The sequence below is a fragment of the Cebus imitator genome, unplaced genomic scaffold (genome assembly GCF_001604975.1).
Source record: "Cebus imitator isolate Cc_AM_T3 unplaced genomic scaffold, Cebus_imitator-1.0 Scaffold24, whole genome shotgun sequence".
Taxonomy (NCBI): domain Eukaryota; kingdom Metazoa; phylum Chordata; class Mammalia; order Primates; family Cebidae; genus Cebus; species Cebus imitator.
In genome coordinates, this window is record NW_016107339.1 from 1,118,489 (window position 1) to 1,146,159 (window position 27,671).

General features: G+C 36.7%; 2 protein-coding genes across 3 annotated transcripts; one reads left to right on the plus strand and one right to left on the minus strand.

Moving 5' to 3' along the window:
- Positions 1–8,382: 8,382 nt before the first annotated feature.
- On the minus strand, positions 8,383–26,498 carry DAZL (deleted in azoospermia like). Of its 2 annotated transcripts, none has more exons than XM_017522518.2 (11): positions 26,202–26,498; positions 19,203–19,349; positions 18,837–18,928; positions 18,249–18,300; positions 17,753–17,816; positions 17,529–17,668; positions 15,994–16,065; positions 15,217–15,267; positions 14,358–14,471; positions 12,612–12,713; positions 8,383–9,286 (listed from the first exon to the last, which is right to left on the minus strand). In XM_017522518.2, the coding sequence occupies exons 1-11, from the start codon at positions 26,202–26,204 to the stop codon at positions 9,233–9,235; spliced, it is 891 nt and encodes a 296-aa protein (XP_017378007.1). In that variant the 5' UTR covers positions 26,205–26,498; the 3' UTR covers positions 8,383–9,232. The 2 variants fall into 2 exon arrangements, with proteins under 2 accessions (XP_017378007.1, XP_037592338.1); XM_037736410.1 differs by lacking the exon at positions 26,202–26,498 and adding an exon at positions 25,473–25,823 and having other exon boundaries at positions 8,732–9,286.
- Positions 19,659–20,150, plus strand: LOC108299922 (60S ribosomal protein L32-like). Its single transcript, XM_037736411.1, has one exon. The coding sequence runs from the start codon at positions 19,691–19,693 to the stop codon at positions 20,096–20,098; it is 408 nt and encodes a 135-aa protein (XP_037592339.1). The 5' UTR covers positions 19,659–19,690; the 3' UTR covers positions 20,099–20,150.
- Positions 26,499–27,671: the final 1,173 nt, after the last annotated feature.

Here is a 27,671-nt window from a genome sequence, read left to right on the forward strand (position 1 = left end):
AAGGAAAAATAATCAAACCTTATCACTAGAAAACTACCAAACTGTAGGGATAAACAATAAGACAGAAAGAAATGAACAAAGGATATACAAAACAACCAGAAAAGAATTAACAAAATGACAGGATGGTTCAACATATGCAAACCAACTTGAATATGATACATCACATTAACAGAGTGAAGAACAAAAATCATTTGATCATCTCCATCGATGCAGAAAAAGCATTTGATAAAATTTAACATGGCTTCATGATAAAAACTTTCCACAAGTCAGATGTAAAAGGAACATATCTGAACACAATAAAGGCCATATATGACAAACCCACAGCCAACATCATACTGAACAGGAAAAAGTTCAAAGCTTTTCCTCTAAGATCTGGAAGAGACAAGAATATCCAGTTTCACAACTTTTATTCAGCATAGTACCAGAAGTCCTAGCCAAAGCGATTAGGCAAGAGAAAAAAAAAAAAATAAAGAACATGCACATTGGGAAGGAAAAAGTCAAATCATCTCTGTTTGCAAATGACATTATCTTATATATACAAAACCCTACCTCCACCAAAAAACTTTTAGAAGTGATAAATGAATTCAGCAAATTTGCAGTTCAAAAAATTAATATATGAAAACCAGTAGAATTTCTATGTACCAGCAGCAAACCATCAGGAAAAAATAATCAAAGAAACCAAGCAATTTGCTTGCTTCTTTTTTGTTTACAATAGGTACAAAAAAACAAATAAGGTGTCTAGGAATGAATTTAGCCAATGAGGTAAAATACCTCTACAAGGAAAACTGTAAAAAATATACAAAATAAAGAGAACACAAAAAGTAGAAAGACACCCCATGTTCATGGATTGGAAAAATATTGTTAAGATGACCATTCTGCCAAAAGTGATCTACAGATTTCATGCAATCCCTGTGATCGAATGGTCATCATTGTGATAACCTGTGATGCCAAAGACTTCTTCATAGAAATTAGGAAAAAACAATCCTAAAATTCTATGGAACCACAAAAGACTCCAAGTAGCCAAAACAATCCTGAGCAAAAAGAATAAAACTGAAGGCATCACACTAGTGAAATTCAAAATATACTGCAAAGCTGTAGTAACCTAAACAGCATGCCATATGGAAGAGATTCTGCACTCTCATGTTTATTGCAGCACTACTCACAATATCCAAGATTTGGAAGTAACCTCGGTATCCATCAACAGATGAATGAATAAAGAAAATGTGGTACATCTACACAATGCAGTACTACTGAGCAATAAAAAAGGATGAGATCCTGTAATCTGCAACATGAATGGAACCAAGGACATTATGTTAAATGAAGTAAATTAGGCACAGAAAGATAAACATCTTTATCCTCACTCATATGTGGGAGCTAACATAATTGATTTCATGGAGGTAAACAGTAGAACAGTAGTAAACAGAGGCTATAGAGAATGATCATAAGGGTTAGGAGATGGGGATTAAGGGAGGTTGTTTACAGGATACAAAAAATGCAGTTAGAATAAGTTTTAGTGTTTGACAGCAGAGTAGGGTGACTATAGTTAACAGTAATTTATTGTGTAGTTCAAAATTGGTAGAACGAAAGATTAGGAATGCTCCCCACACAAAGAAATGATAAATGTTTGAGGTGATGAATATCCGAATTACCCCGATTTGAGCACCACACATTGTATGCAAGTATCAAATTGTAGCATATATCCCAGAAATACATATAATTATGTGAGACCTCAATCACGTTGGGGTAACCACCTGAGATGTTGATCACCACCTGTGGAGGTCTGTCCTGACTCAATGATGGATGAATAAAATGCACTCTCACACACAGAATACAGTTTTGAGTGGACTAGGGATGGTCACCAACCACTTTCAGAGGGCAATTGCAGCTACCCAACCCCCACTCACAGCTCCTCCTCGCATTGATTCAGTATAGATTTAATAACAGAGGTTCTAAGTCAACATGCTTTTGGATAATTAACATGGTTAAAAGAGTGGTTTTACGAATGATAAAAGATCTTGGTTCCAGGGGCCCAGAGTAAACACCCTAAGGGGTAATTGCCCTTTGACCTCTCCTAGAGGGACATCCAGCACAAAGTTTACATGAATAAACAGAGTAAGGACAAAGGAATGTGGGGTAAACAGACTTAACTGGGGAAGCTTTTATTATCCTAATCTTTTGCCCTATGACTTAAAGTTCTAATGCACAAACGGCCTGCCTTCAGCCCATTCTCATTAAAACCTTTTGGCCTCCCAAAAGGTTTGAGACTATAATCTTATAACTTTCCCTAATATTTTGCCAGCCACCCTGAGTGAATCCCAACAATTATATATTAGTAAAAAAAACTCTGTCCTTTAATTTGGAGAGTCTGCTATCTACAAGATAGCAGAAAAAGCAATGGCCCAGATGTAAAGTCTGTTTCTTATTAATCTGAATCTCAGGGTGTGTAAATTTAAGAAAATCACACCTGAAACCTAGACATGTCTAGCCCTTCAAAGGAATTGATGAAGACTAAAGGGAATCTGTATGTGAAGTAGCTCTGAAAACCCTAAAATGCTATACAAATATCAGAGTATGCATGTGATGAGAGTGGTATATGAAATCCTGCCTGCCACTTCCAGCATTTTATGAAGTAAAAACAGAAATTGTGCTTAGGGAATGCTGGCCTATGTACAACTATTTCACTCATTTATTAGTGTTCTACTCATTCAAGGTCCTCTCAGAAAAAGAAAGGGAACCATTTTAGAAAATATCCTGAAGAGCCTAGCATAACGAGCTGCTTCCTACTACCAAAGAAGGTACACAAAAGACTACATTTTAGGACACAGAATCCCACCCATTCACCAAACCATGGCTGCTCTGCACATAGACCACTTGTGAAGTTCTAGTTACTGAAGTGTAAAGGCTAGAGAAAGCTTAGGTGGGCTTGTGAGGCAGGTGGGTAGACTGGAGGATGGGAGGTTAACCACACTGATGTGTTGCCCAATTTAATCTCACAGTAACCTTATTTTACAAAGGCTCAGTGAGAAGCCTGTCGAAGCTTAGGAAGTGTTTGGGGCTAGAATTTAAAGTTCACTCTTTTTATGACTTTCTAGTACTAAGTAATCAGAGGCATTTACAAATTTTCATAGCGACATAGTTTGTAACAGCAATCAACCAATCAACACAATTTAAACATTTTAAATTTTAAAATGAAAAATAAAAAATAAAATCCAAGTGTGCCCCAGCAAGGGAAATGATAAACCACAAAATATGCAACTGATATAACTAAAAAGCAGGGAAAACAAATACAATCCCAGTCAACACAACTGAGTCAAACAATGTGCCAAAAAAACAAGAACACACATAAAAAAACCAAGCTTCCGTATTTTTAAAGTTCAAAATCATGTGAAAAGAAACATTTTATTCAGGAGATGATTAAACCCCAAAATTCAATTTAGTGGTTTCTTCTTCTTGGGGAAGAAGAGGTTGTGATCAGGGAGGATATTTTTAAATTAATGAAATGTTCTATTTCTCAAGCTAACTTGGATATTTATTATAAAGAAATATTTTTATACTTTTGAGTGAATTAAATGTAAAATTTTAAAACACAAGCACATATACAAACGCCTAACACTATTTCTGGAACTTGATCTCAACATATTTTCGATACTGTTATTCTTGCTTAAAGATATGAGGTATTAGTTAATTCCACGGCAGGAAAAGGAGCAATGACAGGCCAGTTTTCTAAAAACCATGGGTAATGCTGTTTGTAAAATTTGTCAAGTGGGTCGGCATAGTTCTTCACTCCAGGAGGCAAGCAGTGTCTCTGCCTTCATGAGACCTACTCTGCCCCTTGCCACTCGAGCCTTGTCCTCTCCCCTTGGTTTGCCTGCACTTGGTCTTGGAATCCAGTTTTACCTCTGTAGTCACCCCCTCCTATCACTAATTTCTGGCCACAAGTCTTAGTTTTCAGACTTTTCATTCAATCCATTTCAGCCCATTCATGAGTCACTCTTGCCTGTGGACAACTGGCACTCCCGGGCACAGTCCGGCAGGGAAAGATGAATTCAGTGAATTTAAGCCAATGAAATCCTTTATGAAAGTCATGATGGACCTCACAGGGCTGTTTCTATCCTAATTCCAGGGATAGCTTGAGAAGATATGAGACATCTGAGGCAGTATTTCAGTGTGTTACAGTGGTCAGGATCACCTGCGGCACATGTTAAAAATGCAGATTACTGGGCCCATCAAGAGCATTAGAATAGGAGCATCTGAGAATGGGGCCCAGGATTTGGCATCTCTGAAAAACCCTGATAGTTCTGATGCTCTGTGATTTCCCTGTAAAACTGCTAGCTTTGAGAAAACCTGCCCTATCAAATATTGGCCTGATCTAATCATGGATACAGCCTTGGATGGCGAGTTATGGTTTTTTTGTCAAAGACAGACACATCACCAACCAGAATGATGAGCAGCAACCAAGTCACATGCAGGAAAAAAAAAAGGGCAGGGTCAAGCTTTTCTCATATAGCAGGTGTACTGCTTAAACACTGTTCAGATTTTAATTAGTGAAGCTGTTCCAACACTAGGTAGAGGATCATCACAGGTAAAAACAAAGAGAAAATGTCCTCTGCCTTTTAAATTACCTTGCTGCATTCTTACTGGCCCAGATTTATGAAGGGTATGGATGAGAAAGCAGGAAGAGATATCAGAATTTTTAAACAAATGTGCAAGGGCTAAGAGGACATGTAAACTAAAACAGCTGGCCTGGCTGTATCAGTATCAACTGTGCCTTTCTTCTATAGCAGAGCTTCATCTAAAATTGGGTCAGAATGGAGTGTGTGTCTATCCATTTTATTTTGGGCAAAGAGAATAGATGTGATTAGAGCCTTAATGTACTTTTGCTAGATTTGTTTTCTGTAAAAAAGAACTAATTAAGGATTACAACCTCCAACTTTCCCAAGTGCTTGAAATGTTACTATTGTTTCAAATTTATAGAGCTTTCATGACCTTAATATCCCAGTCATGCAAGCATTTATTCTATTGTTAAAGATCTAGTGAACTGGTATCTGGAAGTTTTATATGTGGGAAAAGGCACATTCCTGGCATGCAGCCTTAATGGAGGTGCACATAAGATACCACATCTTGCCTTGGGAAAATGAACTAGAGACTCAACTAGAAAACTTTGTTTCAGATCAGTTAAAAATGTAAAATAGAGCTACCATAGAGCTTAATTGTACAGAGGTAGTTTCAGCTTCTGTACCAGGAGACAGCTTTTTTTGTATTTTCTTGGGATTGGCCCACAGCGATAGCCATAATGGACAGATGTTTTTAACTTTAAATGCAATGCAGAATTACCTATCATTTCTTTGCTATGCAGATTGAATATTTTGCATGAGCATTCAAAAACGCATGTTTATAGTTTGAACTTCTTACGTTTATTGTTTTCTACTGCCAAATGTACGGTCTACAGATGGAAAACTCACATCTTTGATGGGTGTTGAGGAATTGCTCACAACAATCAGTTACACACAGAGACATACTACACATAATGTTGGGAAGGGCTAGATTACACAGTTACCAAAATATGTACAGGAGCAATCCTCATCTAGACGAAGTGTTTCAGGGATTCCAAATGTTCATACTCAACAGCTGGTCCTATTCACAAGACATGGTCAATGGAAAATACTGTTGCTTTTCCCTCCCTTATGTTTCCCCACCTTCTCTATTGCCATCTTTGTGAAAGCAAGAGTGGCATGCTGCCTTATCGTTGCTGCTCCTTATTACCCTCAAATGACAGCAATGAAAGGCAAGGCGATTAAGCAACATTGCAGCCCATTTCTATGAGTCTACCTTTAAAGACAAGATAATTTTAGTGAAGAGGGGCCAGAGGTGCTTTACAACTAGAGGGAACTACTGTGGTTATTTTTAAAAGTCAATGGCTTCCTTACAAGACAGGCACTACCAATTTTGAAGTTATTTTGAATTAAAGGTAATCTGATTTTAGAAAAAGGAAAAACCAACATGCAGAATACACTTATAGAGGTGACCAACCTTTTTGGAGTTGCTTGATTTTGCTGAAACTTGAACTTTTTACAAAAAAAGTACTGAATGGCATTTTCCAATTCCAAAGATTTGATTTTATGTTAACAATTTTGTGGTAGTACTAACCTACCAACATGCTTGAGATAAACTGGTGTGTAAACCAACAATCTTAGGATACACGTAGTCTAGTTTTCGGGTCTGAATATACTATAAACTTACTCAGCCTGACCAGCTATAGCCAACATTCTGGATAATGGTTAGTATGCAACCATAAATACATGCATATATAGACACACATATGTATACATATATACACAAATGCACATTTAAAATTACTTTTAGCCTATTGTTAAGACACTAAACATCACAATTTAATCTTTGGTGATGCAGAAAGCACTGTTTGGTACACCCTGCAGAACCTTGGAGTCAACTTTCTGGTTATGAATCAGTGTAAGTTTATTAATCGACAAAATATAGGAACATCTGAGGGGAGACTGCTCTCCACTGGCCTCAGCTTATAGAACTGAGAGTACTAAAAGAGGTAGTTAAGTACTGATTTTTTTTATTGCATCCATATGAAGTACATGCAATACAAAAAAATTTAAGCTCTACTAGACAACTGCAATTCCCCAAAATAAAAGGTCTAGAGATTAGGCCCAAAGTGTACGGCAGACAGAATGTTTCGGCTGGGCATGGTGGCTCATGCCTGTAATCCCAGCATTTTGGGAGACCGAGGTGGATGGATCACAAGGTCAAGAGATTGAGACCATCCTGGCTAACACAGTGAACCCCAGTCCCTACTAAAAATACAAAAAATTAGCCAGGCGTGGTGGCACACGCCTGTAGTCCCAGCTATTCAGAAAGGCGAGGCAGGAGAACTGCTTGAACCCGGGAGGCAAGGTTGCAGTGAGCCGAGACTGCCACTGCACTCCAGCCTGGGCCACAAAGTGAGACTCCCATCTCAAAATCAATCAAATAAGATAAAATAGTTTCTTAGGGTCCAAAATTAAAGGGACCTTAGCTGAGAGATAGCAGAGTCAGATGTTGTGTTCGTCAGCATTCCTACTTGGCACTGCTGTTGATATACCTCTTAAATTTTTTCACACCTAAATTTGCTTTCATAAGCTAACTGCCAGATTAGTAAACTGAACTTCATACTTTTGCATTTTAAGAAATCTAAACCTTGTTACACACTTCCCACCCAACTCCCCATCATTTTAGATACTACATCAGAAAGCCAAAAACATTTTTGAAGTTTATTTTTATTCGTTTATACAAAGACAGTATCAGCAATAGGTAGTAGAAACTATTTCTAAGTTTAGAATTAATTTTCCATTTTGAAAGGTTCAGGACTTTATCTCTTTTACCTTACTCTTTTAAATACTTCACTCCAACAAAGTAAAAGACAAAAGTTTATTTGCTTACTTTTCCTTAAGGTCATGTAATACTGGAGTAATTAGAATTAGCTCTTTAGAATATAGGTGTCATTATAGTAAGCTGGAGATTTAATTACAGAATGATATATGTCCGAATGTTACAGCACCAAAAAAAAAAAAAAAATCAAGACTATTGAGAATTTTTAAAAGGACAAATTCAGGGCACTTTCAAATTCTGAGGTGTAATAAAGCCCTCTTGTGAATTCTACATTTAAAAGACTCTTTCCTTCAGATTCAGAATGAGAATTAGGAATTACAGACCCCAGTGGGCACTATTAATATGGCCCATTGTAACTAGAGTTTCCAGGTTTTAGGCAAGAGGCCACTGAAAGAAGGGCCAGAAAGCCACTTTAAACTCATGTCCATGGCAGATCAAATGATACTGATACAACTGTTTCCCTTAGAAAGGTATTATATCCCACTGGTAGCAATGTTACCAATGGGTACCCTTGCTAGCATTGGTAGCAATGGGATATAACACCTTTTCTAAGGGAAACAATTCCAGGGCTTGGCCTTTGAACTGCTCATAAGCTACTTCCATTCTTTATATTACCAGTTCTCGGAGCAAACCTCCTGAAAGACTAGTAACAGACGCTGGAGAAAAAAAGACTGTGGGTATAGTAAAAGGGTTCTGGTGCTCTAGCATGCGTCACAATGTAAAATGAGGACACCAGCTAATCTAGAAATGACGTTAACTTTAACTCTAGCACATTCTTGAGATATACTTATTAAACAACTTTTGTGGTTTAGAAATACCAATACTACCTACTTTTGACTATTCTGGACATATTTTACTTTACAAAAGGAAATATAACAGGCTAAAAGACAAAAATAAAAATCTATTTATAGCAGGTAACTCGTTCAATGTTTTTATAAAAACAATTCCTTTCAGATACTCTGATTAACCTTTAAGTGACGTAAAAAAAAAGTTGCAGCATTCTTTAATAACAATATTTTGCACAATTTGACATACAGCCATTAAGTTTAGCATTTCAAAGAAAAATTTTTTTACAAAAAAGAATGGTAACTCATTGAAAAGCTTATGTACCTCGTAAAGTTTAGTTTTTCTTGGATTCTTTAATAACTTAAGCCCAGGATTTTAGTTACCCTAATTACTATCCCAATCAGATAGGATATGTATGTGCGGATTCTAGATAAAAGATAAAATATTTTGAATAAACGCTGACCCACTGATTTGACTGTTTGCTTAGAATCTGTTTTACTGGGTTTAGAGAAGGAAGACTTCAATAAAGCTAACTATATATTGAGTTCCACTGATTAAAAATGCAGTTTTAAAAATTCTGCTTTTGTGGTAAATTTCTAGACAAATCATAAATGCAAAGCTCAATACTGTAAATACTGTACTGTTCACAGGTACTTGTTGGAGAAGTGAAATGCTTGTACTCAGACTATTAAAATTCTGACCTTTCAAAACAGATGTTAAAAAAATTTTTTTGAAAACTAGTATTGCTTTTAAACACTTAAAATGCCAATTTCAATTTTTAAAAAATTTTTGCAGATAAATCTTAAAGTTGTTTCTTTCAGTCTCAATTATTTTTTACTTTCAACTATATATTCAACACAGAACCAGTTTCTAAATAAACATCTAATGAAGAACAGTTTCAATGTAAGATAAAACTAGACAGTCTAACAATACAGCTTATGTAGGAAGTCTGGTGTGATTTATCAAAATTCAGAATTTCTATAATAGTGAAAAACTTTTAGCTTAATATTCAAAACCAGCAACTTCCCATGAAACTAGATAGCTGAGAGGATCAAACAGATTTAAGCACTGCCCGACTTCTTCTAAAGTGATGCACTCTTTTATCCTGGAAAAGATAGAAAGAATCCTTTTATTTTACCGAAAATTTCTGATTACTACCATGCATCTGAAAGTTGTCAAAAACTAAAACCATTTGTTTTGGGTTTAAACATTATAAATAATAAGGAAAAAAGGTGATTCTTTCTGAGAAGCATTCTTGAACACTGGGGTACAAATGTACCAAGATGGCTAGGTTTTATTCAACTGTTTAGTTAAAAAAGAAATCACTTAAAAGAAATCCCAGTAAACTCAGAAATAAGAGGGCTTAGACTCAGTATCATTTTATGTACTTTTTACTTAATAATTCTGCAGTAATGTCCCAAAGACAAATGGGAGAAAATATAACTGTAAAAAAAACCGTTTTTCACTAACTGAATTGCATCTAATAGGACCACAGCTTGCAAACAGCTCTCCAATCTGAAATTTCATGATTCCAGAGGTTAAAAGATGGAAGTTTTGGCATTTAAAGATCTATCACTAACCTGTGAAGATATCTAATTCTTTAGAGAAAGGAAAAATTTAAAATACATGCAAAACTTTCACTTTATGTTGCCTATGGATGTGCAGAGAGATGGAAGTGAGAAGCCTTAAAAGGAGGAATGAGACTGAGCAAATCAGTAATAACGTAATAGTGTTTTCTATTCTACAAAGTTAACTGTGCTCTTTTTCTAGGACTTGAGTTTCATTGTCATATAAATAAAAGTGGCTCTGGAAGTTACCTATCTGTCAAAAGTGTGGTATCCTATTTAGGTTAAAATCTAGAAAACTGGTCACTAACATGTATCTTCAAAGGTCATTTAGGAAACAAGATTATGAATAGGCTACAGAATTAAGACAATATAGAGTGGAATTAGCTATGGAAATAATAAATACATTCAAAAATACCTCCTGCATTCAAATTCAATATAACAATATGCAGTCAATCAAAATAGGTCTAGATATCAGACAACTGCAGGATGCCAACTTCTGATTCCTATCCCAAAGGAGCAGAAAACTCTGGGAGCTTAAAGGGAGTCTTTTGTCTAGTAACAGGTGAGAACTCAAGTTTAAAAACTATTTTCTGAGCTGCGCATGGTGGCTCATGCCTGTAATCCCAGCACTTCGGGAGACTGTGGCAGGAGGATCCCTTGAACTCAGGAGTTCAAGACCAGCCAAGGCAATATAGTAAGATTCTGTCTCTTAAAAAAAAAAAAATCTTTTTAACTAGCCAAGTGTGGTGGTGCATGTCTGCAGTCCTAACTATCTGGGAGGCTGAGGCAGAAGGATACCTTGCATGCAGGAGTTTGATAGAGGTTGTAATAAACTGTGACTGCAACAGTGCACACTCCAGCCTAGGTAACCAAATGAAGTCACCTCAAAAAACGAAAAACCCCAAAAGACTATCTTCTGCTTTGAAAATCATTTAAGTACTACTGTACACACCTATGTAATCATCAGAACTTGGAGCAAAGTAAGCTGATGCACAATTCCAGTTCTTTTCTAAATCATACTATGTAAAATGAAGCAACAAGAGAACAAATGTCAATTTTAAGTATGTTTACTCCCTGTTATGAAGACGTTAAGAACTTAATTCTTCTATATGTCTCTACTCTACACTATACAGGAGGTAAGATAACCCTTTAAAAAGGCTTAAGCTTCATCCTATAACCATTCACAGATGAAAAAAACCCTAGTCTACCTCCTGTTTTAAGACACAAAGTGATGGTTAAACATTTCCTTTGGAATGTAGTGTGTAGCCAGTTTTGACAAATTCTAGCAGTTCCACTAAAGGTTAAATATGACTCAGCAATTCCATTCCCAAATATATATGTATATATGCAAGAGAAATAAGAACGTATGTCCACACAGTAACTTGTACCTGAATGTTCACAGCATTATTTCTAATAGCTAGAAAGTGGAAATAATTGAAATGTATTTAAAAGATAAATGGATAAACAGAATGAGTAATATTCATAAATAAAAAGTAATGAAGTACTGATATGTGCTAGAATATTGATGAACCTTGAGTGAAAAAAGCCAGTCAGAAAAGGCCACATTATGTATGATTCTATATACATGAAATGTCCAGGACAGGAAAATCCTTAGAGAAAGAAAGTAAATTAGTGGTTGCCTAGGGCTACACAGGGTGGGGGGAAAACAGCAGTGACTGCTAAGGTGGGGGGCTGATTTTTGGGGTGATTTAAATATTCTAAAATTGATTGTGGTCATGGTTGCACAACTCTGAATATATGAAAACCAGTGAAAAGTACACTTTAAATAGGTAAATTGTATTATGGGTATCTCAATTGTATATTTCAATAAATCTATTATTTAAAAAACACCTTCCCTTTACTAACCATAATATTTCTCTCCCACTGGACTGACCAAGTTAGTTCTTTTTCATATTCATAGACTTAGAATTACAGGGACCCAGAAACCTTTAGTACTCTCTCTAAAGTACTTTAGTACTTTAGACTTGTAAAAACTGGAGCCTTGGTAAGATTTAAGTGATCTATCCAACACGGATAGAAAGCAGGATCAGAAATCAGGTCTTTCTGATATTCAACTACCCACATTCTCTCCCACTTCACCAACTCTGAATCAATTTCCCCTTCTTTCTACTCAACTTTTTACTACTTCACTTTATCCCTTTTCTCCCTTCACACTTGTTCAGGTACATCATCTGAGTAAACCATTTTTTTTTTCTTCTCTTCAGTCCAACATTCATATATTAAGTTCTGTGTCTTTTTTTTTGAGACAAGTTTTCACTCTGTTGCCCAGGCTGGAGTATGGTGGCATGATCATGGCTCAATGCAGCCTCAACTTCCCAGGTTCAAGCAATCCTACCACCTCAGTCTCCTCTGGAGTAGTTAGGACTACAGGTATACATGACCACAAATGGCTAATTTTTGTATTTTTTATAAAGATGGGGTTTTGCCATGTTCCCCAGGCTGGTCTCCGAACCCCTGAGCTCAAGCAATCCACCCACCTCAGCTTCCAAAAGTGCTGGGATTACAGGCGTGAACCACCGCATCCAGCCCAGGTCTGCTTTCTAGATCTGAAGTTTTCTTTTACTATTTGGTCAAACCAGTCAACTAACTCTCTTCTTGAGTAAACCCTTTCAATTACAAATTTCTGCTGAAGGATTCCTCTGTAAAGATACATTACATCAAGGTTCGGAGCAGAAAATACACTGCCAAATAAAATCCACTCCAGTTTACTGGGTTACAATCAAACGCCAACAGTTCAATTAAATGCTCTAATAAATCTCAAAATACATCTACCACAAGGAAAACAGATACTTTAAAGCTAACAAGTGTGCTTTTTAATTACACATACTATTCCTTTCATACCTTGAAGTAGTCATCTTGAGTAACAACAGAGTTTCTCAGTCTGCTATTCTCTGGGTTAAACAGACAAGATACCACCGTTTGTATGCTTCGGTCCACAGATTTCTGAAACAGAAGTTTTCAGTAATATAGAGACGATTCTTTCTCTCACTCTTAATAAGGGTAGTTTTTTTTCTTAATGATTTAATGAATATGTTAGTTTATTTCTTTTTTTTTTTTTTTGAGATGGAGTCTTGCTCTGTCACCAGGCTGGAGTGCAGTGGTGTGATTTCGGCTCACTGCAACCTCTACTTCCCCGATTCAAGCGAGTCCCTGCCTCAGCCTACCAAGTAGCTGGGACTACAGGTGTGCACCACCATGCCCAATTACTTTTTGTGTTTTAGTAGAGACAGGGTTTCACCATGTTGGCCAAGACAGTCTCGAACTCCTGACCTCGTGATCCACCCGCCCTGGCCTCCCAAATTACTGGGGTTACAGGCATGAGCCACCACACCCATTCACATTAGTTTATTTCTAAAGAAACGCCAAAAAAAAAAAAAATGCCAAAAGAGCCCAGGTTCGGTGGCTCATGCGTGTAATCCGTGCATTCTGGGAGGCTGAAGCTGGCAGATCACCTGAGGTCAGGAGTTCAAGACCAGCCTGGCCAACATGGCAAAACCCTGTCTCTACTAATAAATTCAAAAGTTAGCTGGGTGTAGTGGTGGGCATCTGTAATCCCAGCCACTCAGGAGGCTGAGGCAGAGAGAATTGTTTGAACCCAGGAGGCAGAAGTTGTAATGAGCCAAGATCACACAACTGCACAGGCAACACAGCAACACTCTGTCTTGGAAAAAAAAAAAGAAATTCATAAAAATGTGAATCATAATTCTTACCACGTATCACTCAGTATAGGTAAGTGTTCTGAAATACCAAAGAATTATTTTAGAAACTTAGTGATAGATTACTGCTGGTTTAAAAAGCTGAATTGGTTAAATCCCTAAGTGAACGCCAATGGTTCAAAGAAAAATACTCAGGACAAAACCTGGTATTATACTGTAAGCTATTTTAATATTCATTCACATTTTAAAATCGGTTATCAAATCAAGGAACACTCCAATGGGGCTCCTTTGGTGTTATATGTATTACCAGCACATCAACTACTTCTACACTCCCACCCATTTAACAGAACATTTGTGTTTCAAGATTGTTATTACAGAAATTTGCTCTAATGACTAAAAAAAAAACAAAACAAAAAAAAAACAAAAAACACATCTCTCGTTCAGTATTTGAATAATTACCACTGACTTCATCACTGTTGATAACTACTGCCACATATAATGTTATGGAGAGAATACCATAATGTGTTTCACTGTTGAGCTAAGTAAACAGCAAAACTGTTATAAAAGAAAAGGTACACATAATTCATATTAATTCCTCTTTTAAAAAGTAGAATTCTTGAAAAAACCCTCCCATAGCATTCTGCCAAATCATATTAATAGTTATTAAAGCATGATTTTTAAAAATTAATGGAACTGGAATACAGAAAAGGACTGATGAATCAGAAACTTTATGTATACATTGAAAATACAGGGTATCTGAAATTTCACCAACTACATTAACTGCTGAATATCAGTCAATTACTTAAGGTGTATAATTTATGGTTCTCATCTTTAAATTTGGGCAAAATGCTTGCTTCTCAAAAAACCATTATTAAAACTCAAAAAAATAAATATGAAATACATATATTGATAATCAAAATTAGATGTTTGCCTTTTGTGGGCCATTTCCAGAGGGTGGAGTAGCTTCACAAACTGAGCATTCATTTGGCACAACTTCAGCTCCTGGATCAACTTCATTACAGTGGTAGTTAATAGCTGAATAAGCCTATATTTAAAATAATAGAAGTGTAATTAAACAGATAGCATGTAAAAGCCGCCTATTTATTCTTCAAAAAGGTGAGCTGGTATTGAAAGTTTCAACGTAAGTTGTGTTGAAATGCAATTATATTATTTTAGAAACTTTGTTTTCAACGAACAGTTGAAATACAGTAAGGCAGGCTTTGTTTTAAAATGTCTTCTAGGCATCAACATAATCAGAGTAGAAGGACTCTAAGAAATTAATGTAGTAAGGAAGTGTTTGAAAATTTTAACATTTATTATATCCTTCAGATTTCCAATCCTGATGCAAGCTCAGGTGTTTTAGACTTATTTAACAGTAATTAACAACAACGTATTTCTGTTAAACATTTCTGTTTCCCTTCAACAAATTTTGTACATCTGGTAAAAGCCAGAGGCAGATTCTAGGCAAATACATACTAATTCTAAAGCTACATTAATACTACCTTTCTTGAATTATATAATCTATCAACCAGTAAGTGAATACTTATATGTTGACCAGCCATTGCTTAAGCACACAAAAACCTGAGAGAAAACGGCAAGGTTACTCCCATGGGAGTTTATAATTGGATTAGTAAGAAAATAACAAAACATAACACATTAATATAAAGAACCATTTAAAAATATTCATAGGCATATATGACATGGCAAAAAATCAAGAAATATAGTTAACAACAACAAAAAAATACTTTAAAATAAAGAACAGACATGTATGTTTAGCTAATTCACTTTACCGGAGGTACAACATAACTCCTTTGCTCCCCGACAGGCCACTGTGGTGGCATCTTAAAAAAGAAAAAAAAAAAGAAAACCAAAATTATTCAAATATTCCTATACATTTTCAAAAACACATGAGATACACAATATTGAAGTATTTATCACGTTGGCTCCTTTAATTATTATAATAAAAGAAACAGAATGGAAAAATGATATACTTTATTGTTTCTAATCCCTGAGAAGGTTCTTGTTACTTCCATATATAAAACCTCACCTTTTTCCTAATTTTCGGGAGTTGGCATTGTGGAAATCTCAGATATGAGTTCCTTGAATTTATTAACATACATATGATTATGGGTCATAAATACAGTGGTATCTATGCAAAGAGACTGAGAGAACTATTGTGAAGCAGCCAGCTAAAATAAACACTATTATATGTAATTTGAACTCTGTGTCCTAAGAATGGAGTAATAATTTTATTTCACTCATCTCCCTAAAAAACTGATAAAAGTCAGTCTGGACGTTTCAACTATTTGACAGCAAAGATGAAAAAATACAGGCTGAAATATAGAAGGGGACACCAAATCTCAGAAAACTGTTCTAGAGAAAAGTTATTGCTAAGTACATTCCTGTCAAAATATTATTCCATAATTCTAGATGAATTCAAATTTTTTCCTTAAATTTCAGGTACATTTCACTAGTTTAAAATGACAAACTATTCAGGCATTTGCATAAACAAGTTAAAGAACTCTATAATATCTGAAAGTAAATCATTTTGCTCCCTCTTAAATTACCTGATAATTATATACAGGCAACTGATATCCAGTGATGACTTGGACTGGTGAATTTGGATAAGGAGGATATGCCTGAAAACAAAGTTTACAGAAAGAATTAATCAGGTGAAACATTTTTTAAAAATTACAAAGAAATATTATTCCCAATATAACAAAAATATGAAAAATTTTAAAATCTTAATCATTTTTCTATACACAACAATGCAGAATGTTAAATGAATGACTGATTTTACAAACAGGGAAATACTCTGTGAAGTGCTACCCTTTGGGTGGGGAGGGAGAACAGACAAATGACAAAAGAAGTGACTATTTCACCAGGCAAAGATTACCTTATTTATACTGTGTACTTAATCCCACCCAGAAGTTATTTTCTACAATGGTGATAAAGCTCTATTAAGACAGAGTTCAGTGTAAGTTAAATTAATACATTTGCTATTTCTTCATCAAAATACTTCTAGACAGCTTTGTATCTGATAATATTATAGGGTAATAGTAGTTCTCCTACAGATTTCATGGCTTTTTCTGTACTTCATTTTGAAAAATTACAAAATTTTTCAGTATATAATCCAAAACTGGAAAAGAGACAGCATAATGTCAACATGTTTCAATAAATACTTATTGATTGAAAATGTATAGGTAGCTGCATACGTGAATATACCCAGATTCAGCTATGGCTCACAGTCAATGTTAGAAACAAGTAGGGCCTTTTTTCTAGCCATTGTTCAGAGAAGGAAAAAGTAAAGATACACCCTACACATTTCAATTACATGGAAAATGTCGACAAATGAGACACTGAAGACAACTATTTCACTACGATTTTGTTACTTTATTTTTCAGCAAAGAAAATGTCTTTTAAACTAAGATGCGAAGAAAATAAACATTATTTATCATCAGTAAGTGGTAAGAAAACTATTTCACTACTGTTACTTTATTTTCCAGCAAAGAAAATGTCTGTTAAACTAAGATGTAGGTAAGATGAACTAAGAAGAAAATAAACATTATTTATCATCAATAAGTAATAGTATGTTCAAACCCAACTAAGTATCAAACCAAGATTAGAGAAATTATATGCCAGAAATTCAGAGAATTTATGGATAGAGTAAAACACATCAGAAATCTACCCATTCCAGAATCAGACTATATCAAGAAGTCAGCAATTTATATAAGGAGGCATCTGGAAATCATTGCAAATAAAGAATAGCTAGATAAATTGCTAACCTTAGAGAAGAATAAACTAGGCAGACATAAAAGGAAAGCTGCTTTCAAATATTTTAGGAATTATATGTGGGTAAAAAGGAAGAGATCTGTTCATGTGTCTACAGAGGTCATTTCTAAGATAAAGACAAACTATTTTTTAGCTCATATAAAGAACACTGAGAATAAAAAATTTCTAACATAAGTAACAAATTTCCCATCACTCAAAGTGTTCAAAACATGGATTGTATTACCACTTACTATGGAAACTGTGGATATAATTCCACACAGGGTATGATGATTACAATAAACAAGAGAATAGGAATGTAAACAATTCTTACCTGAACATATTGAGTTACAGGATTCATTGTAGTTGGGGGATGCATATAAGTTTCAGTGTTTGGATTACTCCAGACATTCTGAAACTGTGGTGGAGGAGGTTGATTAAAAACCAAAGGACGTGGCTGTACATGATAAGCACCTTTTTAAAAAGCAAAAAGAAAACAGCTTATTTTTAATTATTTGAAAAGCTACACTTGTCAGTAAGAACAATTTTTCTACTCACATAAATTTTGTTTCCTGATTGCAGGGCCCAGTTTCAGCTTTTTACCATGGAAATTTATCTGTGACTGAAAATAAAACAGTAACAAAACTGGGATCAATTTTCAAGTCTTTACTTCCAAGACTTAGGTAAACACCTGAAGTTCTTATCATAGATGATCACTGATAACTACATATCAAATTAAAATTTGTCACCATGAAGCTACCTTACTTACCCTTACTAACCAGTGTCAAGAGGCATCAAGTGAAAGCTGACCAAAAACTTTTCATGAACCTGTCTCCAACCTTTCCTGTCTACAGTTCATGAACCTAGGTAGGTGCCCAGTCAAAAATAAACAGGTTCTAACAAGTTACGTGAAGTTACTCTAAGTTTGGATTTTGAACAGAAATTGTACCTTTTGAATAGAAGGCGTACCTTTCTCCAAATTTTCCACAAGACTGAGTATATTACTCAACACTAAACATTGTAACAATAAAATAAGGAATTTTTTATTACTTACTTCTACTATCTTCTGCACATCCACGTCATTAAAAAATGAAACAAATCCATAGCTATAAAGGCAGATAAAGTATAAAATCACCATCACACAGTACATGGTTCAGAACTTCTGGTATTCTATATATAGAAGTGATCATGACAAATGATAAATAATACACTATAAGGTATTTGTTAAGATGTACATGACAGATCCTCTACAAATACTACTTTTTCTTAATCTGAGCTATGTCAAAATGTGCTAAGATTAGGGTAGTGTGAAAACTTTATTAACAAAAAATTTCTGTGAACCTGAATTTAACTCACTAAGATGACAAGATGGTTAAAATTTAAGATACTATGCAATGTATGAAGAAAGCAATTCTTTGAGAAAACTGATTAATTCATTTGTATAAAGATTGGAGATATTTAAAAAAAAAAAAATAAGAAAAATGGTTAAATAGAAGAGCTGGCAATAAACTTTTATCCTCTACATGAAAGAACTTAACACGGCAACAAACTTCATTCATACAAGTGTCAGAATATCAGTTTTGAAGTCTCTTGATACTCTACAGGTGGCTAGAGTTCAGATATTTTTAATAAAATTACTCACCCTTTGGACACACCAGTTCGATCCGTGATTATCTTCACTTCTTTCACTGAACCGTATCTAGCAAAGAAGCTTCTAATCTCAGTTTCATCCATCTATAAAAAAGAATTGAACTTCAAAAGTAAATTCAGCATTCAAAAATTTCAATTTTACTACAAAGCAGGTTTGATCTGAAAATGTCTCTCCCATTTATCCCCAAATGACCAGTAGCTCTTTGCCAAATATATTTAGTATCTATGGGTCAAACATAAATCCAATTCAAAACCTCCATGAAGTGCTAAAAAAAAAAAAAACCTTAAGTTTGTAACAGGCCCCAAATTCCATTATTAATAAAGTATTTAAGGTAAAAATGAGAGATGAATACAATACCCTAACATCAATTCCACCAACAAAAACAGTGTTTGGCATGATTTTGCCTTCTGGTAAAACATAGCCTTGGCTGGTTGTAGCTGATGAAGGCTGGGTGTTGGCCTCTCTGGAGATGGTTGAGTTTGGAGTCTCAGGATTTGCAGCAGACTGTAATTTGGAAAGTAGACATCATAATTAGATGTACGAGCAAAAACAATACATAAAGTGAAATATAATTTTTGTATTTTAAGTATATTTTATATGAATTAATTATAAATTAGTCACCAGTGCAGCTTAGTTCAGGCTCAGGATTTTAACTGATCAGATTATATCAGCATGGAATTTTAACAACTGGATACAGTACTTTCTTAAACCCAGTGTTGCTCATCGCCAAGTGCAAATCTTGAACAATGCTGTGAAGAATACATTACTTAGTATTTGTGAAAATATTATGTGATCTCTTCCTCGGCACTGCCTACGGAGGTAGCGGCGATCTCCTCCTCGGCATCATGGCTGCCCTTAGACCCCTTGTGAAACCCAAGATCGTCAAAAAGAGAACCAAGAAGTTCATCCGGCACCAGTTAGACCAATATGTCAAAATTAAGCGTAACTGGCGGAAACCCAGAGGTATTGACAACAGGGTTCGTAGAAGGTTCAAGGGCCAGATCTTGATGCCTAACACTGGTTACGGGGGCAACAAGAAAACAAAGCACATGCTGCCCAGTGGCTTCCGGAAGTTCCTGGTCCACAATGTCAAGGAGCTGGAAGTGCTGCTGATGCGCAACAAATCTTACTGTTCTGAGATCGCTCACAATGTTTCCTCCAAGAACCGCAAAGCCATTGTGGAAACAGCTGCCCAGCTGGCCATCAGAGTCACCAACCCCAATGCCAGGCTGCGCAGTGAAGAAAATGAGTAAACAGCTTATGTGCACATTTTGTGTTTAAATAAAACTGGCATCTTGCTTAAAAAAAAAAAGAAAGAAAAAGAAAATATTATGTGAATTGGTTGAAAAAATCAAAGTTCATACTTGTAAAAATTAGTTATTAAATCATCCTGTTCCATTCATAAACTTTTCATTTTACTGAGTACACTAAAACCATAAATCTTAAAAAAAAATAAACCCCAAGAAGCCACATCAAAAAGAAAATAAGCCTCAAAGTTTTAAACCAATTTGCCTTGCTTTGCCTTTTTCACCAAAATTAACATGAATTTTTACAATTTTAACACTCCCTGTGTTAGTATGCCTGCTTTACTTTGGAAATGGATCATGGAAACATTATTTGCTCACATGTCACAGCTCCTTCTAAAAAAAGGGTTATAATCCTCTTCCCTAATGCTAGCGTGTTCAAAGCATCTTTTGAAATAACATTTTTCTTCCTAACACCAAATCAGTCTCACTGATAATTCTAATTTTCACAGTGGGCTGACAGATATAAATGATACCATTTTTATTTTCAGATACATAAACATATACATGTAATTCATTATTTTTCTGGATTCTGATCAGAACTGTCTTTATTCTTTCCACAGTAGACTTTAGGCTAATGTAAAATGACACTTTCTGAATTAGAATTTACAAGTAATATATATATTGGAGAAACAATATGGCATAGTGAAACAAAGATTAATTTGGTCAGGAGATCTAGGTTTATGTCCCTTACAGGTAAGTAGCTTATAACCACTTACTTGCCAGCTGTGTATCTCTGGGCAAATTGCTTTGAGAATGAAATGAGATAACATCTGTGAATTCATTTTGTAAAGTTTAAAGTGGTATGCCAATATAAGTTAGTGTCCTGTTATTTTATTTTCAGTAGCTTTTTTTAAGTTTCTTTTTTGGCTTTACTATTTTAGCTGACATATTTTGAAAATACTTTTAATAATTAAGAACTAATTGAAACATCAGGAAACTATGGCACATCATTAATTTAAAAACCATGTTAAATGCCTGTTGACTATAAAAGAACTAAAAAAGGCTGCAAAAGAGAAAGCTATTACACGTACACCTGTTTGAAAGAAAAGCAAAGGCAAAAGAAAGGGAATGTACATCTTTTTAAAAAGCACAGTAATTTTATAGAAATTAATAAGTAGAGCTCCTGCTTTGTTAATTAGATACTAGAAGTTACTAACTCTACACAGCTTTATTAGAGACGAAATCTGAATTGTCAAATAAACTAAAGGTGAGTTTACTGCTTTTCTCTATTCATTTGTGCTTATATTTGCTATTTTGGGTTTGTTACTAAATTCCTAGTTCTTTAATAGTGCTATTTCATGACAAAGATGTGAAAGAAAAATTTAAAAACAATTTCTGAAGTTTTTCCTTTCTAAACATGTTTTTCTAAATTAGAATATACGACACAAGCTGCATATATTTAACTATTTAGAACCTGATTAAATTTCCCTTCCCTATAGACAATTTGCCAATCCCTTCTCAGTTCATTCAAAAATCCCAAACAGAATAAAACAAAAGAAATTCTGAAATTCTTGGGGAGTTTCTTTTCTCCTTTTTAATTCCCCTTTGATTTGTGGATGAACTTTGGATATGTTTTTATTTGATAAACAAGCTATGTATACAGTATTGTCTCTGCACCACAGTGTTTGGATGTATTTTAATTTAGAACTGTAACATCTGGCAGAAAACTGTGTCAGATAAAAGGTTATGATAATGCATTGATTCTCAACTGGGGAAGACTTTTGAGCCCCACCTGCATTTAGCAATGTTTAGAGATTGGCTGTCACAACTGAGGTGTATTCCTAGCATCTGGTGTGCTGAAAGCCAGGGATACTACCGCACATCCTACAATGCAGAGACAGTCTTCTACAACAAAGAATTATTTGGTCCAAAATCTGAACACAGTGTGGTTAAGAAACCTTGTGACAGTGCTGCAAGAATTGAACAGGAAAATTATTGTTTGGAAAAAAACTTACTTCCATTGTTTAGTAAAGTAAGTCTTTTCAGGACCTCAGTTTCCTTGCTTGAAAATGAATGGCTGGAAAAGACCTCTGGTGTCTCTTCCAATTCTCACACTCTATACAAGAGTAAAACGGATACTTGAGACAACAATAGTTTGATAAAAAGAAAAAAAGGCATTTGATATTATAGGAAGTCTTACTTTGGCTTGGATCTTACAAACTGGCTACCTGCTTAAATGGAATCGTAAATATAAAATTGGTTGAATCATTTTAATAGTGTAACATCTTAAATTAAGGAGGTCATCATTATGACCTAGTCTTCAGCCAGCAGGTGGCGCTCAAAGCTAACAAAGTAAGCAATGTACTTCATTTTTACCATAGCTTGATTAGCAGGGATTGTTAAAATTCCTAGTTTTTACACATAATTATAATATATATAAATCCACAATCAATGGACAACCTTTGGTTAGTTTTAAACTATGGCCAAAAATATAAATGAATGCTTAGAATAAGCAAAAGTTTAAGTACCATCTTAACAGTCAATAGTATCCTGAAAACAAACTGAAGTACCACCTTCATACTTTCAAGTGAGTTGGTAAATTATGAAACGAGAAATGTTGGAATAAACAGGGGTGAGCCTCAAAGACCATCACATACACAACTGTCCTGGCTATTTATAGCAAATATGTTCCTTGTTATATATGGACAACCAAGTGACAAAAACAGCTAAAAGCTGAAAAAAAAATCATTATTTAAACTCCTGGGATACCAGCTCCTTTGACAGTATTATCTAATTCAGTTACTATACGTACATGTAAGCGAACTGAAATTTATATAAACTGACCAGGAAAAAGCCTAAAATTTGTTGTTACCAAAGTTACATTCACAGCAACAGGAGGGAGTGAATAAAGAGAATACTAAAATTAAGAAAATATGACATGAAAATCAGAATCAAGGCGGAAGTTGCAGTGAGCCGAAATCGCACCACTGCACTCCAGCCTGGCGCCTGGCAACAGAGCAAGACTCTCTCAAAATAAACAAACAAACAAATAATAAATAAAAATTTTTTAAAATCAGAATCAAAACTAAGTAAATCCAAGAGTAGATTCTTGGGAAGTAGGGGTGGCAGAGAATGAAATTCAAGCAGTAAACAATCCTGGCAAAACTAGGCAAGAAAAAGCAAGCAAAGTATGTATGAGACCTGAAAAACGGGTTATGACCACCCATTATAAAAGAATGCTATGCATAAACTCTATCGGAATAAATTTGGAAATCAACACGGCGAACGTGTAAAGAAATTTAAGTTTTTACAAAACAATCTTGAGAACACCCAGTGACACCTGGCTGAGTTTCCCTGGCAGTTTTTCAATTTATAAAGAAACGGGTAACTTGGGTGTACGTGTGTGTCAGAGAAAGGCGCACACGCTCACCAGACCCAGAAATAACGGTGGAAGACACAGAAGAGAATATTAAATTCAAACACTTTTCTCCAATACTGAGGAAAAAATACTTCTATATGCATTTTATAATCTTATTGCTAACAGCACAAAGTAACAAAGCCTCATCAAGATCATCCATCCCTGCCCTCAACACAAATGCAAAATTCCAGCAATATATAAAGAATATGCCATCATTAAGTATAATTTATATCGGGAATGTAAGAATAGTTCATTCGCAAGATGCATTACTTCATCACTCAAAAAGCATTTGATAGAATACAGCATTCATTTTAAAATTTTTTTAAAATCCAAATAAAATAGAAATAGAGGGATCTTATTTTCTATATATCTAATTCTACCCTATTATTAAGCTTTAAGTGAAATACTAATCTCCATTGAAATTAGGAATAAGGTTAGTGCACCTCCTTAATGCTATTTTCCAGTATGTATTTGACAAAGGTGAATATTAATGCAGAGATGAATCAATAAGAAAAATTTAAAAAGAAATTTAAAAAGCTAATGATCGATGATCAACTTCATGATTTTAAAAAGTGCACAATATACTGAAATATTTTCCAGCTATTAGGTTGACAATTTAAAAAATCCCAACACCTTTTATTGTAAAGTGTGGAAAAGAGTATGCCAACAGTGGGAAAATACTGATAGACGCTTTAAGAAGAGTACCTTGGAACAGTTGTATCAAAATTGGATAGGCAAGGATACTCACCACTATACTAACGAAGAGCGTAATTTAAAATTCTTATAAAAGCGGCAAAGGGCTTTCACCCAGCAATTCCACTTACAGCAATTCATCTCAAGGAAGAGTACAAGTGTGCCAAAATATTTACACTAGGATATTCATAGCATTTTTTTTTTTTTAGACTGAGTCTCTGTTGTCTAGGCTAGAGTACAGTGGCACCATCTCAGCTCACGGCAACCTCTGCTTCCCAAGTTCAAGTGATTCTCCTGCCTCAGCCTCCCGAGTAGCTGGGATTACAGGTGCACGCCACCACACCCGGCTTTTTTGTTCTAGCAGAGACGGGGTTTCACCATGTTAGCCAGGCTGGTCTCAAACTCCCGACTTCAAGTGATCCGCTGGCCTCAGCCTCCCATCACTTTGGTGTGAGCCACCGCGCCCGGTCAGCGATAATATTGTTTTAATATTGAAAAAGTATTCATCATAAGGGAATTTGGTAATAAAAGTATAATTTTTAGCATGATATATTGAAAAGTTACCTTCGGAATAATGCCCACATTAATTGAAAGATGCAAGCTGTAAAACTATTATGCAGCACAGTGTAACTTTTTTAACAGGTGGCCCATCTATATGCTATTCCTGCATAAAAATAATCTGGAAGGGCATACCTATATCAAAATTCAACTGTGCTTGTAAGTGTTGGGATTAAGATGGGTTGCTATTTTCTTACAGTGATTGTTTTCAAATAAGTAAACATGCTACTTTTATAATCAGAAATCCCAAGGAAACTATTAGCATTTCTTCTCTTTACCTCCTACAAAAAAGTATTGTAAATTATTACTTATAACTCAAGGTGATTTATTAGTATAACTACATGTTGCACAATTATTACACGTTTGTTACTATATGTTCATTTTAATATTTATACATGCTAATATAAACTGTGTATAAATTTCCTCCCTTTATCTCTAAAAATGAAGAGCCTGAGAACTGCTAACGCAGACACACACACAGAGCATGTAATATGCGCGTTCGTGACTCACTGGTTGGTCAGTGTGTTCAAAGCCGCGTCTCGTGGTGGCACTGAAACAACGCTGAGCATTTACCAAATTCATAGAACCGTACACCTAACACCATCTACCAAATGCACATTTTTGTCAAAGATTCCTGGTTTATGCAGAGAGGAACAAAACTGTGCCCCGAGTATAAAAATTCTAAAATTCTCAATGGCGACTGAGGCCCACCTCGTGTCACAAAGATGGCGTCAGGCGAGTTGTGCCTGTCGCCGCTACACGAGGTAGCCACCATCAGCAAGTCCCCAGAGGCTGGAAGGCGCGAAGCGACCAGAGGCACTTCCGGCCCAGCTCTGCTCGGCTAGCAGCTGCGCCTTAAGGACGCCCCATACCCCCCACTGCGGCCCCCACAAACCCCGCCCACACCACCCCATACAAGGACCGGGAGGGAACCACTTCCTGAGGAAGCTCCCGCCTTCCGAGTCCAAGGAGACAAGTCCCTCAGCACGCCTGCCGCCATCTTGAAAGAGCCACGCGGAGAGCACCGGAAGTGAGGCTGGCGGGATGAGGCCGTGAGGGGGTGGGGGAGGGGGAGGGCCGTGTCGGGGTGGGGAACCCGCACCCCAAACTTCGGCCGGCAGGGCGGGAAATGGGTACCACATTAGAGCCGAGACCCTTGCACGTGGCCTGAGCAGCAGTGGGCGGCGTCCCCCGGACCCACCCCACCACGCCACTCTCGGCGTCCCGCCACCTCAGCGCGTCACTCTCCGTGTAGGCCGCACCGCCTCCAGGCCGCCTGTCCCCACCCTGCAGGCCACCACTCGTGGTGCGTCCAGACGGGTGCCCCCTAAACAAACAGAAAAGCCGGGGTGGCTTTGCTTTCCACCTCCGCAAAGCCGCGTTTCACCCACCGGTGAAAACCCCGCCGACCTTGCCCGTCAGACCTCCCCCTCAACTCACCATGATGGCGGCAGGCAGTAGTTCCCGACAAGCTCGAGGAGGAGCGGAGGCTGTGCTTCACGCACCACTTCTGGGGTTGCTGTGAGGTCCGCTGGAACCCGCTGCGCGGCTTCGAGTGGTCAAAGGAACCAAATGCAGAGGTGGAAGGCGAAGCAAAGGCAGGTGGTAAGGCTGAGGAGCCCCAAAAGGTGGTCCGTCAGGCTAAGGAGCGCAGGCGGACTGAGGCGTGGTCTGTGGGGAGCGGGGAGGTGGCTCCTGCGCCGGGTATCGGGGCGCGTGGTATCGGCCTCAGCCAATGGGTGGCAGCGCCCCCGCCCCTCTGCGGGCGGGGGGGTGTGGGGGGCGACGGCGCCCACGCTGTGTGTACGTAGGGTACGCAGGGCAAGGCGTGTGCGTGTGTGTGTGTGTGTGTGTGTGCGTAGGGCCAGTGTCTCGGTCCCAGGCTGGCGCCGCCCTCACGTGAACAAGCAGACCCACAAACACGCACATCACCTCCAAAATGCCCTTAAAAAACCTTTGAAATAAGCATGCATACTGAAATATATGGTACAGTTTTAAAAAATGATAATGTGTCTAGGCTATAGTTTCAAAATGGCTTCTCGAAGGCACAGGGTCAGTCCAATCACTGTTAGCTTCACACCCACCTCAAAATGTTTTTAAATGCCTGCAGAAATAAATAGAAGGAAGTCTGTGGAAAACGGAAGTTTCAATAGGCCAGAAACTTGGACTCCTTTCTGTCAAGTTTGAGACAGAAGGGGTTGGATGGGAGGAAATGCCAGTTTGACATTCAGGATGTTCGTTCTTTCAGGAAACAGTTAAAGATTTCCTGTGATTACCAGGTACTGCAGATGCAGCAGTGAACAGAGTAAAAGAATATCTCTTTGCTCAGGGATCTTACATTTTAATGGGAGAATTCACCTTCTAGGCCTTACGGGGAGAAGCTACGCCTTCCTGGAGAATTCTAGAACATTCTCAAGGTCAGAGCAAGAGCCCAGAGCAGGAGCGACCTGTAGGGCAGGTTTTGGAGCCAATCACCTAACTTTGGGAACCACTCCTTCCTACAGGGCTAAGTAGCTATGACCCTTATCCGCCAACTTAAGTTGTGTACTGACAGCCGTAAAATGTTACTTTTTGAGCTGGCAAAATAATGGACTTCCATTACTAGCAGTTTGTAATGCGGGATAAAAAAATAATAACATTGTATTTTCAATATGCAGCTAATACCATAAGAAAAGAGGGGAAATTCCAAATACCAAAAATAAACTGAAAACCAGAGCAATGACTTGTTCAACTGATTCTTCTCCTGCCCAGAATATAGGGGCTGGGCTGTAGGGCAGCCAGTCATACTAGTTTGCCTAGGACTTAACTGGTTTTAGCACTGAGAAATTCCTATGTCCCTAAGAACAATTGGTCATCCTAGTTGTGGGCGAAGTATTGTTACTCTCTCTAACTTGAGGTCTGGATATTTAG